General features: G+C 42.1%; 1 protein-coding gene across 2 annotated transcripts in view; it reads left to right on the top strand.

The window, feature by feature from the left end:
- Nucleotides 1-15,013, top strand: part of RETREG1 (reticulophagy regulator 1) — a 130,253-nt gene extending 115,240 nt beyond the window's left edge. The window contains exons 5-9 of one of the 2 annotated variants that reach the window (XM_077269699.1): nt 4,386-4,470; nt 6,779-6,916; nt 7,897-7,964; nt 8,649-8,775; nt 10,831-12,029. In XM_077269699.1, the coding sequence (XP_077125814.1) occupies nt 4,386-4,470; nt 6,779-6,916; nt 7,897-7,964; nt 8,649-8,775; nt 10,831-11,297 (885 nt within the window). In that variant the 3' untranslated portion in view covers nt 11,298-12,029. Of the gene's footprint in view, nt 1-4,385; nt 4,471-6,778; nt 6,917-7,896; nt 7,965-8,648; nt 8,776-10,830 lie in introns of both variants that reach the window. The other variant, XM_077269700.1, reaches the window with a different exon arrangement.
- Nucleotides 15,014-20,535: the final 5,522 nt, after the last annotated feature.

The raw sequence follows: 20,535 nt of genomic DNA on the forward strand, positions 1-20,535 counted from the left end.
ACAGGGTGAACTTAGTGTGCACTATTAGTGTGGTGTCTATGTCTTTTAATATCTGTTGCTACTCCCTTTTAATCAATTTTCATTAAAAGTTATATTTTACATTCCATTTATATATACTTTTTTTTAGGGTTTTTAAGTAGTTTTTAATTTGAACCTCCTCACCTCACTAGTGTACTTAAAATCTCATTGACTTTTATACTACTGTAATGTACTGAGAATATTCTCCCTGGAAAATCCAGACATAAAGGGCCCAAATCATCACAGCTTTTATACCTGAATTCTGGAGCTTTGAAAAGATGCACAATTTTGGCATAACTGGAGGCTGCACTAAAACTTTGCCACATTTGGTGTGCTCATACTTTGTCGAAGCTTGGGTGGAATGTGGCATTGAACTGCCACTCATCACTCAAATTCATGGCATTCCCTAAACCACCAATCTTACACCTATAGGGTGTTTGGAAGTTTGATGAAAGTCTTCTGGCACATGGAGAGATATCGGATTTTATTTTACCACTGTGAATACTTGTACTTTTCCTAGCACATTCCTTTCCATTTTGAAAATCCTAACAGAGTGATGAACAGTCGTGACACATTTCACACATCCCCTCACAACCTTAGCACTTCCATAGTAAATGACATCCACATGACTAAGCAAGTGTCTATAGTGATTATTGTAATTATAATGTGAACTTGCCAATGATTAGGTAATGGCTTCAGATAATATCCAGTGGTTGACACACTGTTTAATTAGGGCCCATTGGCCTTGTGGGCAATAGTCTATAGTGGTCTGAGTAATTATGCTCTACACTTGTTATGAAGGTGTTTGCTGTTACACAGAGTCAGTGCCGTAGTATAGTATCCTGCGCTGTAGAGCGATTTTCAATGTCTCCAAAAAATTTTATTAAGTTCTCCCACAGAAGAAAAAAAAAAGAGTTATCAAGCCTAACTGCACTTTGCTGAGTGACCTTTACATTAGGTAAGGCCATGTTCACACATTCAGTATTTGGTGAGTTTTTTACCTCATTATTTGTAAGCCAAAACTAGGAGTGGATTAAACAGGTATAATAGAAACACGTCACCACTTCTGTATTTATCACCCACTCCTGGTTTTGGCTTACAAACTCTGAGGTGAAAAACTCACCAAATACTATCGTGAGCCCGTGGCTTAGGGCTTGTTTCCACATGCGAGAATCACGTCCGTGTCTCGCATGTAGAAACCAAGCTCTGGTGTCTGCACTCCGGAGCAGAGCGTGCGGCCGCATAGGAACACATGGAGCCGCACAGCTCCGCTCCTGAGTGCCGGCGCCAGAGCTTGGTTTCTACATGCGAGACACAGACGTGATTCTCGCATGTGGAAACAAGCCCTTAGGCCGAGGTCACACTGGCGTAGAATACGGACGAGTGCTATTCTAGAAAACATCACATAGCACTCAGACCAGTGTTAATCTATGGGGCAGCTCACATCACCGTATTATCCTTAGGCGTATTCAACGTGCGTGTAAAATTGCAGTATGCTGTGATTGTATGCGTACATCGTCTGAGACTCCCCAATGCAAGCCTATGGGTGTGAGAAAAACTCAGACACCACACAAACCATCTGTGTGGCTATGTGCACACTTTGCGGATTCCACTGCGGATTTTTCCGCAGCGGAATTCCAAAATCCACAGTGATAACCCGTCGCTGTTTTTACTGCGGATTTATCTCGGTTTTTACTGCGGATTCTTATGCGGGTTTTCATCTGCATTTTCCTATTGGAGCAGGTGAAAATCCACAGAAAAGAAGTGACATGCTGCGGAATGTAATCCGCTGCGTTTCCGCGCGTTTTTTTCCGCAGCATGTGCACAGTGTTTTTTGTTTCCCATAGGTTTACATTGTACTGTAAACTCATGGGAAACTGCTGCGGATCCGCAGCGGTCAAATCCGCTGCGGATCCGCAGCAAAATCCGCAAAGTGTGCACATAGCCCAAGTCTTGCGAGAAATACGCACACATTTTCCTCATTTCAGCCCATTGAGCCATTAAATTCAATGGGGAAAAGCAGTGAGAAATGTAAAGCCATACACATGTCATACGGATGCCATACGGATACATGGGTGGGAGAAAATCATTGCATTGCAAACACATTACCCGGATGACCATACGGAGAACACATGTGCGACTCTCGGCAGGGAGACTTAGACCGATTTTCCATACGTTTCGTGTGACCCCGGCCTTAGGCTAAGTTCCCGCCGAAGAGCTTTTGTTGCATTTTTTATTTTTCTCCACACAAATGCAGCATCTGACAGTTCCAGCAAAATGGATGTAATTTATTGAGATCTTCTGCCCACTGTGAATTTTTTTTTACTCCGCGTAAACTGACTTGTGGTGTGTGTTTGAAATCCTTATTACTTTTTCTTACTGTAAATATGAGTGAAAACACATGTAATCCCAACATGATTATCAACAAAGTTTTATCGAAGTGGAGTAACATAAAGTATCTAAAACACAGCAGTTTTATTTACAACATGACATACCAAAACCAAAACAACACCAAACACTCATCGTGGGTACTTGGCCTGAGCGTTCCCTTCTACTTGACTACGTTTATACCGTACTTCGCTATGACATGTGGGATGGATACACTGCAGATTCTTTGGTAAAAGAGGAGCCACAAAAAGAGGAATATAAAATCCTCCAAAAATTCAAGAATTATCTCAGCAAAAAAGGGCAGCAGTGTTTACCTGCCCAGGTCTCAGAACTAATGCACACACAGGATGCAGCAAACCCATGTAACAAAAATGGCGGCAACAGGTGCAATATACTGATGAGACAACCGCTCACAACTTACCAATTCATGGAGGGGGTGATTGCTTAGTATTAGGCTGGGGTCACACTGGTGACTAAAACAGACGAGTGCAATGCGATAAAAAATCGCATTGCATTCAGACCAATGTTAAACTATGGGGCAGCTCCCAGCAGCCGATTTTTTGTCTATAAGCTATGGGTGCGAGTGAGACAACGCACATCACTCGAATATCATCCAAGTGATGTGCGTTAAACACTGACCTCGGCAATGGAGGAGATGGAGAAATTAATTTCTCCGCCTCCTCTGCAGCTGTGCTCCGATCCGCTCTCTGCGAGAGTCTCAGAGCACAGACGCATGACACTCGGCTCCTGCTGACAGCAGAACAGGAGCCGAGGGTCATTAGCATATCGCATCCGATGCAATAAGCTAGTGTGACCCCGGCCTTAGGCTGGAGTCACACTAGCGATTTTAAAATCGGTCTGATTTTGTTCCTTAAAAGTTAGACTAGTGTAATGCGAGTGTCATGCCTTTTTCATGTGAGTACGATCCGATTTCTCACACCTAGCATCCGATTTACATCCTAATTCAGTGTGATTGCTATCCGACTGCAATGTGATTTTAACATGAGCTTTTACATGCAGCAATTCTCTGTCATTTACACATCATTTTCAAAGGAAATATTCTTCAAAACACATGCACATATAGATAGATAGATAGATAGATAGATAGATAGATAGATAGATAGATAGATAGATAGATAGATAGTAAAAATAAATGGAACAGCACAAATCCTCTACTTATCTTCGGGTGCAGAGCCCAGACAACCCGTCCCTTGGTTGCTTTCAATCCATATATTTCACAAAAGCTGTTCTTTAAGGGCAGTCTCACACATCCAGATAATTCCGGTACCAGAAAAAAACGGTACCGGAATTATCCGTGTCCGTGTGCCCCTGCATTTCTGTGGCACATCAGTGTGGCACACGTGTGCCTCCCGTGTGCCCACTGGGTACCACACGCACCATGCAGGAGACAGCGCTAAAGTTTAGCGCTGTCCCCTGCATCGTGCTGAAGCCGCGATTCATATCTTCTGTGCAGCAGCGTTTGCTGTAAAGAAGATATGAATAATCCATTTTTTTAGTGGTATTTCGTGTTTAAAATAAAGCTCCATGTCCCCACCCCCTGTGCGCCCCCCCCGCTGTTCTGAAAATACTCACCCGGCTCCCTCGTTGGCTGTCGCTGCTTCCTGTCCTGGCCGCACCTTCTCCTGTATGCGGTCACGTGGGGCCGCCGATTACAGTCATGAATATGCGGCTCCATCTCCCATATTGAGTATTTGCCCAATTGATGTAGATTTGCCGCTGCCGATGTCTCTGTTTCTGGTGAAACTTCCATGGAAATCTGCAAAAATTCTGCCAGGCGTGCACATGCCCTAATAGTGGGCCACTCTCTAGATGTGTTCACATTTTATATTGCCAATTAAAAGACAGACTAGGGACTTTATTTTTCTAGTCTGCATTTTGAGGATCAGAAAGTTCCATAAATCTAATTTTCATATCTAGAATTCTGTTTAAGATTGTAACAGATTGTATGTTTTTTTCAGTTTTGCCTTTTGGTCTGCAGTGTATGCACATTTTTTATTCTGTTGGGAAGCTACATTCCTGGAGTTGTCCTCTCCTATTTCATATGTAAGTACCTACAGCATGCATGTAATGCCATATCATTCAATAATGTCATTTAATATTATTAGTCTTTTAATAATAGAACTAATTAATATTTGATATTTACACATCCAGACATACTATATGTAACTTGAATGGCCACTTTATTAGAGACGCCCATCTAGTCGTTTGTGAGACCTCCTTTGGGCTTCAGAACCACAGCAATTCAGTGTTGAAATTGTTCTCTGGGATTATTGGCTCATGTGGACACTATAGTTCCCATTGTTGCAAACTAGATGGAGATACATGTTCTGAATAGACATGAGCAAATATCGTTGTGCATGGAGAGCCTGTGTGTTGTGACTGTCACACAGCCGCAACACATGCAGCTGCGGGGTCGAACAGCTGATTATCGGGAGCACTCCAGGTATCCAGGTTCCCGCTGCAGCTATTCGGTAAGCACTATTAGCGAGCCGAATAAGGAGGGAGCCGACAATATTCGCTCATGTTTAGTTCTGAACAGTCTGTTCTGCCTGGTCTTAGGATTCAAATCTGAGGACTGTGAAACTCAGGGAAACATGGAACACTTGCTGCCATTTTCCTGGAACCAATCCATCACTATACGACCCTTGTGGCATGGTACATTGTCCTGCTGAAAGTGTCCTTCTTCCAAATGATAACCATCTGTAATGCAGTGATGAACTTCGTCAGCCAAAATGCTTCGGTAGCCCTTCTGTCCAAAAATCCATTCTGAGGTTTCAGATGACCCAAAGATTCTTGGCATCGTTCTCTGACTATTTTCATTGTTTTCATCCACATGATTTATTATTGTTCACACTTTCTCAGTATATTCTAAAAAAAAATAAAACCACAACGTTGGCAGTTTTTGGCCTACAGCTAGTCTAGCACTAATGACCCTAGCACTTGACATCTTTCAGATCACTTGATTTGTTTCCATTCCAATGTGGTTTTCCACTATAACTGATTCATTGAAATTTGCTCATGTGATTTTTTGCTGCATTCGGTGGTCATGCATAATTTAATACGGAGAAGCTCTAACCATGAAAGGATAAGAGTCTTTAATAAAGTCGTCATCAGTGTAGATTGCAAAAATTTCCCACAATTCATTAAAGAGGTATTTTCAAGTTATGAAATTGCTGTTATTAGTTAGACAGCATAAAAATATGCAAGTTTGCAATAGGCTTGTATTTTTCTATCTCCTGTCATCTGCCGTGAAAGCTTTTCTTTTTCATAGTGACCAGCTGGTTTCCATGGAGCTCGGCCACTATTGCCTGCCTTGACCACTGAGCGCAGTAGTTACATTCCAGGAGAAAGGCTATATTTTAATATCCCAGACTCCTCTTTCTAACACATTAATTTTGAGACAGTAATTAGCTGATCACCTCCCTCCTTCTCCCTCTCAGCTTCTGATGAGCTGTTGTTTTATATTTTGCATAATCACCAGCTCTGCAGCTTTCAAAGCAGTTCTTCTAATCATGACTCACTATCCTGAGCTGTATGCTTCTTCAAACTGCCTTGTTATCTCTGTGTAAATGCAGCGATAACAGTGTAGACTCCAGAACAAACCACTGATAGCTGAATGTGTTATAGCAGAACTTGCGCTGAGCTTTATAGTTCTACTAATACTTCAGCTCTGCTATTCACCAGAACTGTCGCTCAAGGAGTAGAGCCCGCCCTGCCATAAACCAGGGAGTAAGGAGACTGCATAGCTCTAAGCTGCTCAAGGGAGAACTTAAAAATACTCTAGAAGATCCCTTCTTACTGTCACGGAATGAAAACATATCTACTGTATTCATCTGGATACTAAACTCATTACAAAAGAAAACTGATACATTACAATGGCTAGAATAAAAAAGGCCGTTAAAGGGGCTGTCAAGTGCTCGGACAACCCATTCTTAAATACTTAAGCGTAAAATAAAAATATCAGATACTCCCCACACCATCACCGTTCCTGTGATGTCTTCACCGGGTCTCCCAGGTCTTGTGTGACATTGTTACTCCATGTCAGAACTGTAGCTACTCATCAGCTGGGATGTAGTTTTCATGAAGTTCCTTCAAAAAAAGTGTGAATGAAACACTGGACAACTCCCTTTATGTACTATTGGTGCATGTACAATCATGAAGGCACCACAGTGTATACTGCAGAGAAAGCCAAGTCTTATAAACTTGTGCACCCAATGATACTGTGAAACGCAATCCGTAACGACACTTCATGCATAGAATTAGATGCTTTTATGTCCAATTCCAAAACTGATTTTGAAATGATTAAAAAGAACTTTATTTTACATCATGTTTCCTGCTTTTTTCTGTACAGTATTGTGTGCCTTCTTGTGTCCATTAATAAAGTGCAATGAAGTAGGCCAGAAAGTGTGCAGCAAGTTGAGGCCAGTTCTGCAGAAACTGGACTACTGGTTGCAGTTCTTTGTCGGCCTGTGGATGAAAGCCAAGTCTAGTAAGTATAGTGCTTGTGCCAAAACAACTAGTCCCGGACCCCTCACTCAGGACACTACACACAAAACATATCTGGTGACCTTACCTTAAATACCTTACGGCTTCTTTCACTGCAGAGTTTTTTGAAAAGAAAAAGATGTCTATTTTATATCCGATTTTCACATCAGAGTCATCATGAAAAATGGGTCAGTGAAAAAAAAAAATGGATAGCGCCCAAATGCGATTCTTATGCCATCCATGTTGCGTCCATTTTTCACTGAGTAGTTTTGATTTTTAAACTAGAAACATGGATGACATACAGATTATAAAAATTGACACATAGAACAAAAATGATACGGCACAATGAAACAAAAACATCCATTTTCTTGTTTGAGAAAAAAGATTGACCTGTGAACCTGAGCCTAACACCCGTATACATGTGTTATCTAGACACTAGTACTGTATATGTACAAAGCAGAAAATCAAGGAATTACAAGTGACACAAATATTAGTGTAAAATATTGAAGTTATTTAAAGGTAATTTGTCACCTGGCTTTTGCCACGTATTCTGAGAGCATCATGATGTAGAAGCAGAGACCCTGGATTTCAGCTTTAAGTCACTTGCTGGGCTGCTTGCTGCAATTTTGATAAAACCATTTTTATCAACACTGGAGGACTAGTAAATTTGCTGCCATGTAGTCTTCCATATTCATGAGCTTTGTATGATCCCGCCAACAGCACTGATGGCAGGTTTCTGCCTATGCACAGTGTACACAGAAAGCTGTCAATCAGTGGTGGGGGCAGGGTTATACAGAGATTAGAATTCAGAGAACTGCTAGATCAGCAGCACATAAAACAGTGATTTTATTAAAACTACAGCAAGCAGCTCAGTGATGTATTGCTGGAATCAGGGTCTCTATCCCTACATCATGCTGCTATCAGATAGGGTAGTAAAAACCTGGTGACAGATTTCCTTTAAATATGTATTTCTATTCTTTGCAGAAAAGGAGAAAGAAAGAATTACCGCAGAAGAGGACAGTGAATTGGAGATCTCTGCATTGTGCCCTCAGGTAATCAATATAGCTTGATTATTCATAAGAAGGTTAAGGAAGATCAGACGTACCATTACTTTCCAATTGGGTGGCCATTTGTTTTCTGGTCTGCCCGTAGGCACAGATCCAGAAATAAAAGTGCTGGCCTATGTGAGGTTTGAAATTCCATGTTTGTATCCTGACATACATATGCCTATATGAAAATTCAATGAAATATGATAAAAAAATTTAATGGTCAAAATTTTCAGCCATTTTTTAATTTCCAAAACATTCACTAGCACTGGGTCTGAGTAGGGCAGGGAATCACACAAGGCTTCTAAAGACACCATAGAACTATTCAGAGATGAAGAAAAAGAGGTACTCCAGTGTAGAAAGAATAAAACTCCGACTTTAATGGAAAAAATTCATAATTCCAGGCACAATGTGGATAGCATGTAGAGCCCAGAGAGCTACTAACCGAGGTTTGGAATTTTTTTTTTTTTTACTGTTTTTCAGTACACGATATGGTAAAATGAGTGGTGTCATTCAAAAGTACAACTCGTCCCCCCAAAAAGCAAGCCCTCATATGGCTAGAAACATAAAAAAGTTATGTCTCTTGGAAGAAGGGGAGGAAAAAATGGATAGTGAAGGGGTTAATATTCAGAGTTAGAATCACATTATACCATGATATATCTTCATTAATGTAGAATTCTTGCTTTGTAGATCAGTCCAGAGGCTGTAGCTAAAGAACTATCAGTTTCTGGAACAGAACCCTCTGACTTGTCGTGGACAGACAACGGAACATTCAACCTCTCAGAAGGGTACACGCCACAGACCGATACATCAGATGGTACGAGCACATGTATAAGAGAAATAGAAACCATTGCTACTAACCAAGATAGATTATTACACTTGGGGCTATTTAGTTTGGAAAAACGAAGGCTAAGGGGTGATCTTATGTTAATGTATAAATATATGAGGGGACAGTACAAAGACCTTTCTGATGATCTTTTTAATCATAGACCTGAGACAGGGACAAGGGGGCATCCTCTACATCTGGAGGAAAGAAGGTTTAAGCATAATAACAGATGCGGATTCTTTACTGTAAGAGCAGTGAGACTATGAAACTCTCTATGATGTTGTAATGAGTGATTCATTACTTAAATTTAAGAGGGGACTGGATACATTTCTGGAAAAGTATAATGTTACAGGGTATATACACTAGATTCCTTGATAAGGCGTTGATCCAGGGAACTAGTCTGATTGCCGTATGTGAGGTCGGGAAGGAATTTTTTTCCCCATGGTGGAGCTTACTCTTACCACATGGGTTTTTTTTTGCCTTCCTCTGGATCAACATGTTAGGGCATGTTAGGCTATGGGTTGAACTAGATGGACTTAAAGTCTTCCTTCAACCTTAATAACTATGTAACTACTAGATTGTGGCCCGATTCTAACGCATCGGGTATTCTAGAATATGCATGTCCCCGTAGTATATGGACAATGATGATTCCAGAATTCGCGGAAGACTGTGCCCGTCGCTGATTGGTCGAGGCAACCTTTATGACATCATCGTCGCCATGGCAACCATTATGACATCTACGTCGAAACTGTGCCCGTCGCTGATTGGTCGAGGCGAATTCGCGGCAGACTGTGCCCATCGCTGATTGGTCGAGGCAACCATGGTTGCCATGGCAACCATTATGACATCTACGTCGATACTGTGCCCGTCGCTGATTGGTCGAGGCCTGGCGGCCTCGACCAATCAGAGACGCGGGATTTCCATTATGACATCATCGTCGCCATGCTGTGCCAGTCGCTGATTGGTCGAGGCCTGGCGGCCTCGACCAATCAGAGACGCAGGATTTCCAGGACAGACAGACAGACAGACAGAAAGACAGACAGACAGACAGACAGACGGAAAAACCCTTAGACAATTATATATATAGATGTAACTATGTAATAGTAGTGTTGTATGAAAAGAGTAGGAAACATCTAAGCTACTTACTCTCTTCCTATGAATTATATCTTCCCAATTTCATAAGGGCAGCCAAATCTAACAAATACCAAAGTAACTGATTATGATTTGCTTATATTACAGCTAAAAAATAATTGGTGAAAGAATAATCCTTGTAAATTCAAAGCGGAATAGTTGATCAAGTCAACCAGTCAGGGCCTGTGAAAAAGGAGAAGTATCTTTGGGGCAAACTACTCCATTTTTCCCTTGCACCACTTTTATACCCCATTGTGTCTTTCCCCGTTTCCAAGATCTCTGCTTATGGTCACTTGAAAAGTCTTCTTTAAAAAGGGCAGTCTAGTGTATTACAATAACAGCCTAAGTGAGTCACAGATGTCCAACTTGAAAAATGAAGGTACATGATACTTGGGGGAGTAAAACCACCCACTGAAGGCTTCTGTTATGTCTCACAATCTGTCAGAAGATGACTAAATGTGCACAGATATTCAGAACCCATATAACCCATGTGACAAAGTAACTGCCACTTTCAGGGGCTTCCTGAGATTTTAATATTGATGGTTGTCATTGGGATCATATCAGTAGGGTTCAGCGATCATCTGATTTAATAGGAACTGGTATATCTTTGTACTTCATGTTGTGACTTTAAATAGTACTGCAAGCTCTTTCCCATACAAATGAATGGGAGATATAGTATCATTTATGGCTACTACCAATGTACAGAAATATTGCAAAAGCTCTAGTTTTGGTTTTCTTATGTCTGATACCCAGTTTATAAAGCTGTTCTATAAAATAAATAGACAAAAGAAAGCCAAATACTTCTTTTACGACACTAAGAGGGAAAAGTGCTTAATAAATAAGAATGATTATTTCCCTATTTCTCACACATTTTTATAATTTATTTGTTTCTATAAATTTTGCTCTGTTAACCAGATCTTGACCGACCAAGTGAAGAGGAGGTGTTTTCTAGAGACCTAACTGAGTTCCCCTCTCCAGAGAATGGTTCAGGATCCAATGACGAAGACTCCAGTATAGGCATACCTTCAACGCTAAAGAGAAAGCATGACAAAAGTCATAAATCGAGTGATGAGAAGTGTTCTGCAGCAGCGCTGTCTGTCCTTCTGGGCAGCGAGCAGCCACATAACCTAGTCACTAGTATGGTTGGCGAGGCCATCACAGCCGCCATAACTGACCAGTTACAGTCTGCCTTGCTGTGCCCACAGCCCCCGGCTACCAGCATCACTGAGGATATTGGCGCAGAAGAAGCTGATGACTTTGAACTTTTGGACCAGTCAGAGCTGGACGATATAGACGATGAAGTGGGACATTCATCGAGCCAAGAATCAGAGGGCAAGAAGCCATCCTCAGGATTTCTTTCCAGTCTTCTTGGGGGTCATTAACATTTAACAATTTCCACTCCTTACATTATAGATTGTGAGAAACCTCACAGAACAAATCAATAGCGTACAACAAGTAACATAGAAAGGCAGCAAGATTAATTAGAAGTGTAAACGCTGAAGCTTTAAGTATTGCTCCCATAGGACGTGTTGTCACTTTAGGCCCAAATGGACGATTGCAGAAACCCTAGCTGTTTTACAGGCGGTATCCTTACTACATCCTAATTTGTCGCATGGAGTTGTGTATGTATACATGCCAAGTGTAAGCCATAGCTCTTATGTTATAGGGGAGAGACACAGCCATTAAGGTATCTGTATCTGGTTGCATGTACACTACAAGGTTTACAAACAGATCATTTCACTCTCTTCTGGGTGGTAAGGTCCATCCAACAAGAAAAGGTAATAGTACAATGGTGCCATAACTAATTTATTATATACATGTATGTATATCTCTGGTTACTTCCCAATGCCAAAGCTTCCTAAACAGCCATAAAGGTAGGACTTATCTACTTTTCTCTGCACTTTATTAAATGAGACAGGTCATGAGATCTACGGTAAGATACTCTAAATTACTATGATATCATTTAAAGAATTCTGTGTGTTAGTAGTAAACAGATATAATAAATTAAAATCTGGGCACAGTGCTGTGTAACATATTAAATTACATGCTTATATAGTTAAAGTCAACATGTCATGTAATGTATGTCAGGGCTGTACATGGTTGACTATTACCGCTGAAAAGGAAGAAAATGATGTGAAATTGCTGCTGCTAACTGCTCCGATCCAGTCATCTGGGCAGGGATACAGCAAACCTCTCAGTTTAGGTACATGTTTCTTGGTGATTTTAGAATAATTTATCATAGACTGCCATCAATAAATGAAAGATGCGACAAGGTAGTTGAAGATCGTTGGCCCCTGAACAGCATCTCACACAACTGATGATAGGCCCGTCCATTAGAGAAGATGAGCATCTTACCTTATACATTTATCGTAGCACTGCATATGCTGAGCAAAATGTCCAATCATAAGTACAAAGGTTATATGATTCTTTCCACGTGGGGTATTTATCTGACCAGCTTATAAATCACATCATCCAATCACATAGAAGACTACAAGGAATCATAATGTTTGTTTTTGCTATGGTGTTTTTTTCATCAGCACATTTTAATCTCATAAGTCAAAATTATTTTGGGAAATGCAGAAAGCAATGATTCAGTTTGGAAAATTACCTTACCTATAAAATAGCACTAATCGTAGAAGACTGGGATTATCGCTACATAATATCTCCTTTATCTCAGTGAATATAGGATGACTGTGGTAAGTATCACATGTAGACTGAGAGACTTCATCGAGTCAGTCCAGTTCTTTCTGCTGGTAAATACCAGACTGTCTTGATTTCATTTATGCAATAGAAAATGGGACAGAGGCATTCCTATTTTAGGGAACGCTCGTTCACAATATTTGTGAAGTGTAAATGGACCTTTTCACATTAGATTGAAGTCAGGAGAAGCTACTGATTTTGGTAGGACTGACCGAACATCTACTCTGTACGAGTGACCTCCCAACTCATCCCGAGAATGGATGCCCAGGAAAGATAAGGGTTGAGAAATTTGACTTCTAACATCAGAAACTATCGTTCTCAGGAGATATAAGACTCCCTTAAAGGGGTTGTCCACTAGTAGGACTGTAGGACAACCCCTTTTTAAGCTAAACGTTTGGCCCCAGTAAAATAAAAAAAAACTATACTCACCTCATGTCGCCATTCCAGCGGTGTTGGCACTCGTCCTCCCCGGGGCTGTCGTGCAGTTGTTATGACACATGAACACGGCGCCCAATCAGCGCAGGCGTCACTGTCTCCACCTTCGTACAAACTAAATATGTAGACGAAGCCAAGGTTCAGTGCAGTCTTGGCTTCCTCTTCATGTTCAAGTCATACGAAGGTGGACACAGTGACTCCAGCGCTGATTGGGCGCCGGGCTACATGAGAGCCCCGGGACCACAACTGCTGACCCTGCTGGAACAGCGCCGGCATGGGAGGGGAGTATAAGCTTCTTTATTTGATTGGGGCCAGTTAGACCAAAAAGGAGCTGTCCTTGTAGTGGACAACCCCTTTAACATTGGCTTTCTCCTCTCTGTCCATTTAAAACATAAATGTTGAGCTTAGTGTTCATGTGTATGGCTGCGTCAAGGAAGAAAGTTATCTAAGGTGTATAAAGACCCTTAGTATTATCATTTAGGCCAACAATTCCTGATATCACTATGTGCTGAGACTGTATGGTAACCTTTTGTGGTGACTTTGGAAATTTGACACAATGCAGATCGTATTGATTACTTCAGATTGCAATACAACCCATTTACATCAGTAAGTTGGGTACTATGAGGTTGCTTTTGTGATACTGGTTATTAGAACCATTTTCTGCATAATAAAAGGGTCAAAATCTAGAGCTTGACATAATGCCAGCAGCCTGATATTTAGCATGGAAAGTGAGCACTGTACCGTGTACTAGAAGATAAAGCTACATTATAAGGGTGCATTTACACTGGCCAACCTGCTGCATTAAGCGACCGTGGATTGGCTGCATGTAAGCTGATCAACAGCCGTTCAATAGCCAGTTTAGACAGGCTGACCACACTTTCCACGTGCATACAATGATTTGATATGATCATAGGATATGATCATTCTGAATGCATAGACTGTCATTGCTCTCGGCAGCACATGTCCTGTTTACTTGGGTTGCCGAGTACAATGATTTCCAAGCAAGCCTAAAAATCATTTCACCTGAGGAACACTTGGCTCATTCTTTGGGTAATTCTCAGCATGTTTTTATTACCCAATTACTGGCTAACAAGAGTTATTAGAAATGCTCGTTCGTAGTAATCGGTAGGTATAAATGCAACTTAGGGTTTGGTTCACTCAGTTTGGCTTCCATTTGTAACGGAAGTCATCACCTAATACTGACTTATTATATGACGGACTAAAATCTTGATCCACTGATTCTATTGACTAATAATGAGCGCTCCCATGTAGTTTCCATGATTGCATGTCTCACCATTCTTGCTATTAACAGTGATACTCTAAACTGAATGTGATAGCGGATATGTAACAATGCCTTACCGAGACAGCCGACCATTTATTTTGATTATAGGTTGTAACCATTGCCATACAATAGTAGACTACTATTCAGAATTCCTACCTTTTGAACAATCGCAACAAAAAAGTAGAAATTATATAGAAGAGACATATTGTAAAAGCATTTAAGTGCATGGCTGCAGTACAGTAAAAGAATAAGATAATAAATCCACGTTACAGAGTAAGGTTCACTCTAACCTCATACAAAACAATAAATTCCCACAATGAACTGATTCTGGGCAAAGGAAAAAAAACAGTGATTTCAAAAATGCACTTTATTGTTGAATAGAAAAAAGTAGCTACTTCCTTCTCTTTTCTGCCATGATTTCTTGTAGTTTGTAGAAAGTTTCTATATAGTTCTTTTTACCATAAAGCACCATTAGAGCTAGTGTACGTGTGCTGTATGTTGATTTCTTTTTACATGTGTATTTATTGTATAATTTGCTAAAGGATGCTCGTAACCTGAAAATAAACAATGCACTTTGATATTTTACTGATTTAGTTTGCTCAATGTACCACAAGCATATTCAGTGATTGATAACTTAACACTTACAATGAAATAAATAAAATATTAAAACATTTAAAACAAGGCTCTTTATTTCAGCTATTAGTCACAATATTTATATATAAAACATTCTGTCCTGGAAAAATGAAACAGTCACATAAAGTGGAACAGCGATGGGCACGATATTCAACCCGAACTTGACACAGAATGGATTCACTGGCAAATACTAAAGTTTTAGGTTGATCCCACAATGAGTTTTTGGTGGTGCATTTTTCAACACTGAGTGTTTTCACTGCTCAAAAAACACAATGTCTTATTGTTCCAGAAAAGTGGATGGGATTAATAAAAATCTCATGCCCACTGTGCTTCTTTTTTTATGCTGTATAAGATATATATGTAAATAAATATGTGCTTTTTTAAAATCTGCAACATATTAATTTCTCTTGCGGGAATAAAATGAAAAAAAACGCAATCTGGGATCATCGTAAAATTGAGAGAAAAACTCTGATTGCAGTGATGTCTCACTTAGGTTAGATTCACACTTGCGTACCGGGGCTTTGCAGGCAGCTGTGTACTTCCTCCATCAAGCTCCTCCCACTTCCGCACTTTCGTTTAGGTCCACTTACTTCTGCATGCATCTTGCGTACCTATCTTTAACATTGGTTACGCAGGACATGCGGATGTAATGTTTTGACGCGCCTGCCGACCGCACGGGGACGCAACAAGTTCCGTTCCCGTGTGGTCGGTGGGCATGTCAAAACGACACATCTGCATACATCCGCATGTCCTGCGTACACAATGTTAAAGATAGGTACGCATGATGCATGCAGAAGTAGGCGGACCTAAATGGAAGAAGTGAGGAAGTGGGCGGAGCTTCACGGAGGAAGTACGCAGCCATCCACAAAGCCCCGGTACGCAAGTGTGAACCTAGCCTTACTGGGCTACTTGCAGTAGTTTAAGAAAATCAGCAGGAGATTATTAATTTATTTTACTCATATAACGCCATTAATTACACTGTGCTCCACACACATTTTCGGCTTTGTCCCCATTGGGGATAACAATCTTAATTCCCTATCAGTATGTCTTTGGAGTGTGGGAGGAAACTGGAGAATCCGGAGGAAACCTAAACAAACACAGCGAGAATATACAAAGTCCTTGCAGATGTTGTCCTTGGTAGGGTTTGAACCCAAGTCCCCAGTGCTGCAATGCTACAGTGCTTACCACTGAGCCACCGTGCTGCCAATAGAGGACTAGTAAACCTGCTGCCATGTAGCTTCATATTAATAAGCTCTGTATTGCCCCGCTCCATCACAGATTGGCATCTTTCTGCCTGTGCACATTGTACAAAGCTGTCAATCACTGCACGAGCCTATCATATTGGAGAAAAGTAGCACATCTAGTGGGTGTGAGATCTCTGGATTGTAGGGGCGGACGATCGCCACAAGAGCTCAGCAAATCATACCCCCTCTTGTGTATTTAAGGGTCTGGCAGTGTAGCCCCTCCTTGCATCCAGGAATAATGCAGGATTCTGATTCTACAGATAAAAGTGGAAAAAGGATGCTGAGCCTAACAAATGTGTTGATTACATATGCTAGTGTTTGTACGAGGATGTATAGTGGGGAAAAAGGTATTTGATACACAGCTGATTTGCAAGTTTTCCCACCGACAAAGAATGGAGAGGTCGGTAATTTTTATCGTTGGTACGCTTCAACTGTGAGAGACAGAAACTTTTTTAAAAATCCAGAAAGTCGCATTGTACGATTCTTACATAATTAATTTACATTTTATTGCATGAAATAAACATTTGATACAATAGAAAAACAGGACTTAATATTTGATACAAACCTTTGTTTTCAATTACAGAGGTCAGACATTTCCTGTAGTTCTTGGCCAAGTTTGCAGAAACTGCAGCAGGGATTTTGGCCAACTCCTCCATACAGATCTTTCAGTTTTCGGGCTGTCGCTGCGCAACATTGAGTTTCAGCTCTCTCCAAAAATTTTCAATTGGTTTCATGTCTGGAGACTGGCCAGGCCACTCCAGGACCTTGAAATGCTTTTTACGGAACCACTCCTTAGTTGCCCTGTTTCGGGTTATTGTCATGCTGGAAGACAAAGCCAATCTTCAATGCTCTTACTGAGGGAAGGAGGTTGTTGGCCAAAATCTCGCGACACATAACCTCATCCATCTTCCTTTCAACACGCTGCTTTATCCTGCCCCCTTTGAAGAAAAGCACCCCCAAAGTATGATGTTTTCCCCTCCATGCTTTAAGGTTTGAACGGTGTTCTTGGGGTAGTACTCCTCTTTCTTCTTCCTCCAAATATGGCGAGTGGAGTTGAAACCAAAAAGCTCTATTTTAGTCTCATCTGACCACATGACCTTCTCCCATGGACATGTGCTGGCGTGAGCAGGGGGACCTTTCGTGACCTGCAGGCTTATAATCCATGATGACATAGTATGGTATTATTGGTAATGTTTGAGACTGTGGTCCCAGCTCTTTTCAGGTCATTGAGCAGGTCCTCCTTTGTACTTCTGGGCTGATTCCTGACCTTTCTCAGAATCATCCTTACCCCACGAGGGGAGATCTTGCATGGAGCCCCAGATTGAGGAAGATTTGAAAGTCATCTTGTGTTTCTTCCATTTTCTAATAATTGTGCCAACAGTTGTTGCCTTCTCACCAAGCTGCTTGCCTATTGTCCTGTAGCCCATCCCAGACTTGTGCAGGTCTACAGTTTTGTCCCTGGTGTCCTTAGAAAGCTCTTTGGTATTGGCCATAGTGGAAAGGTTGGAGTGTGATTGATTGTGTGGACAGGTTGTCTTTTATACAGGTAACAAGTTCAAATCGGTGCAATTAATACAGGCAATGAGTGCAGAGTAGGAGGGCTTCTTACAGTAAAACTAACAGGTCTGTGAGAGCCAGAATTCTTGCTGGTTGGTAGGTGATTAAAAACTTATTTCACGCAATAAAATGCAATACAATAATTTAAAAATAATACAATGTGATTTTCAGTTTTTTTATCTTTAGATTCTGTCTCTCATAGATGAAGTGTAACTACGATAAAAATTACAGACCTCTTCATTCTTTGTAGGTGGAAAAACTTGAAAAATCTGCAGTGTATCAAACACTTATATTCCCCATGGTATATTACTTTCAGTATAGCAATTAATTCACCCTATTTTTTATAAGATGCACTTATTTTCCTCCCCAAAAAAATTTGTGTCATAGTCGATAAGGGCAGCTTTTCTTATCCCTTTATCATAGTCTGAATAAATGATGAAAGGATGGATATTCACCTCGTAAAAGTCTTCTAGATTCCTGGAGACATATATCTCCTGATAGGAAAATTGGTTACCCATTTTAGTGACAGCAGGAAGACTTGTTTGGAGGTGGCCTTCAAGTCAATGGTCTAAAAAGATGAGCTGGAATGTAAGTTGGTGTGCTTGCAGTGTGTAGGCGCAGACAAAACCTAAGATAAAAACAAAATAAGCAAATATCCTGCATTAAAGGGAACCAGTCAGCAGGTTTGGCCGATATAATTTGCGGCCACTGCCTTTCAGGGCTTATCTACAGCATTCTATAATGCTGAAGAAGCCCCTGGTCGACCTGAAAGATAATAAAAATAAGCTTTATTATACTCACTCGGGGGGTCCGGTCTGATGGGTATCGCAAGTCTGGGTCCGGCACCTCCCATCCCATGCCCTCATCATCTCTCGCCTTGACTACTGCAACCTCCTGCTCTGTGGCCTCCCCTCTAACACTCTCGCACCCCTCCAATCTATTCTAAACTCCGCTGCCCGACTAATCCACCTGTCCTCCCGCTATTCCCCAGCCTCTCCCCTCTGTCAATCCCTTCACTGGCTCCCCATTGCCCAGAGACTCCAGTACAAAACCCTAACCATGACATACAAAGCCATCCACAACCTGTCTCCTCCATACATCTGTGACCTTGTCTCCCGGTACTTTCCTACACGCAACCTCCGATCCTCACAAGATCTCCTCTACTCCCCTCTTATCTCCTTTTCCCACAATCGTATACAAGATTTCTCTCGCGTATCACCCCTACTCTGGAACCCTCTACCACAACACATCAGACTCTCGCCTACCATCGAAACCTTCAAAAAGAGCCTGAAGACCCACCTCTTCCGACAAGCCTACAACCTGCAGTAACCACCGATCGACCAAACCGCTGCATGACCAGCTCTATCCTCGCCTACTGTATTCTCACCCATCCCTTGCAGATTGTGAGCCTTCGCGGGCAGGGTCCTCTCTCCTCCTGTACCAGTTATGACTTGTATTGTTTAAGATTATTGTACTTGTTTTTATTATGTATACCCCTCCTCACATGTAAAGCGCCATGGAATAAATGGCGCTATAACAATAAATAATAATAATTATTGCAATGCTGCCCTTCTGTTGCTTCATCACTCTCCGGCATCACGCTCCTGCACAGCCATACTTATCTGCCCTGTTGAGGGCCGAGCAAAATACGGCAGTGCGCAGGTGCTGGGAAAGGTCAGAGAGGCCCGGCGCCTGCACGCTGCAGTACTTTGCCCTCAACAGGGCAAAGAAGTACGCCTGCGCAGGAGTGCAATGCTGGGGATCCATGATGCAAGCAGGAGGGCGGCATCGCAAGAAGATGGGAGGCGCCAGACCCAGACCTGCGACACCCATCGGACCGGAACACCCCCCCCCCCAGGTGAGTATAATAAAACTGATTTTTATTCTTTCATGTCAGATCAGGGACTTATCTATGGCATTATAGAATGCTGAAAAGGGAGACCATACAAACTTAAAGAGATGAACTGGAATATACAGTGGGTACGGAAAGTATTCAGACCCCTTTCAATTTTTCACTCTTTGTTTCATTGCAGCAATTTGGTAAATTCAAATGAGTTCATTTATTTCTCATTAATGTGCACTCTGCACCCCAGGGCCGTATTTGCCACTAGGCACTTGAGGGCACGTGCCTAGGGCGGGGACGATGCGGGGGGCGGCACCTGAGCAAGGTTTTGTTTTTTTTAAGTCCTGGGCCACCTCCCGACCGACTGCCCCCACCCCCATCCCCCCATCGCCTGCCCCCCCGCCCCCCGCCTGCTTGCCTGCCTGCCCACCTGCCTGCCACCCACCCTCCTTGAAGACGATACTCACCCTGCTCCAGCGATGCCTGGTCTCAGCGTCTGTAGCGCGTCCTGAGTGAGCGATCACGTGGTACCGCTCATTAAGGTCATGAATATGGGCATATTCATGACCTTAATGAGCGGTACCACATGACCGCTCACTCAGGAAGAAGGTGCTGCGCCGGGAGTCGGGACAGAGCCAGAGGGATGTCGGCGCGGCCGTACGGTGTGGGACAGGTGAGTATGAGGGACAGGGGACGGGGGGATGAAGGAGGACAGTAAGCCGCGCCATGCAAGATGGGAGAAGGAGCGGGAGCAGGGGGGTGGAGAGATGAGCCATGCATATGGGGGGAATATGAGCCATGCATACAGGAGGAGGGGGAATATGAGCCATGCATACAGGGGGGGAATATGAGCCATGCATACAGGGGGAATTATGAGCTATACATACAGGAGGGGGGATATGAGCCATGCATACAGTGGGGAGAAT

Source organism: Ranitomeya variabilis, chromosome 6 (genome assembly GCF_051348905.1).
Source record: "Ranitomeya variabilis isolate aRanVar5 chromosome 6, aRanVar5.hap1, whole genome shotgun sequence".
Taxonomy (NCBI): domain Eukaryota; kingdom Metazoa; phylum Chordata; class Amphibia; order Anura; family Dendrobatidae; genus Ranitomeya; species Ranitomeya variabilis.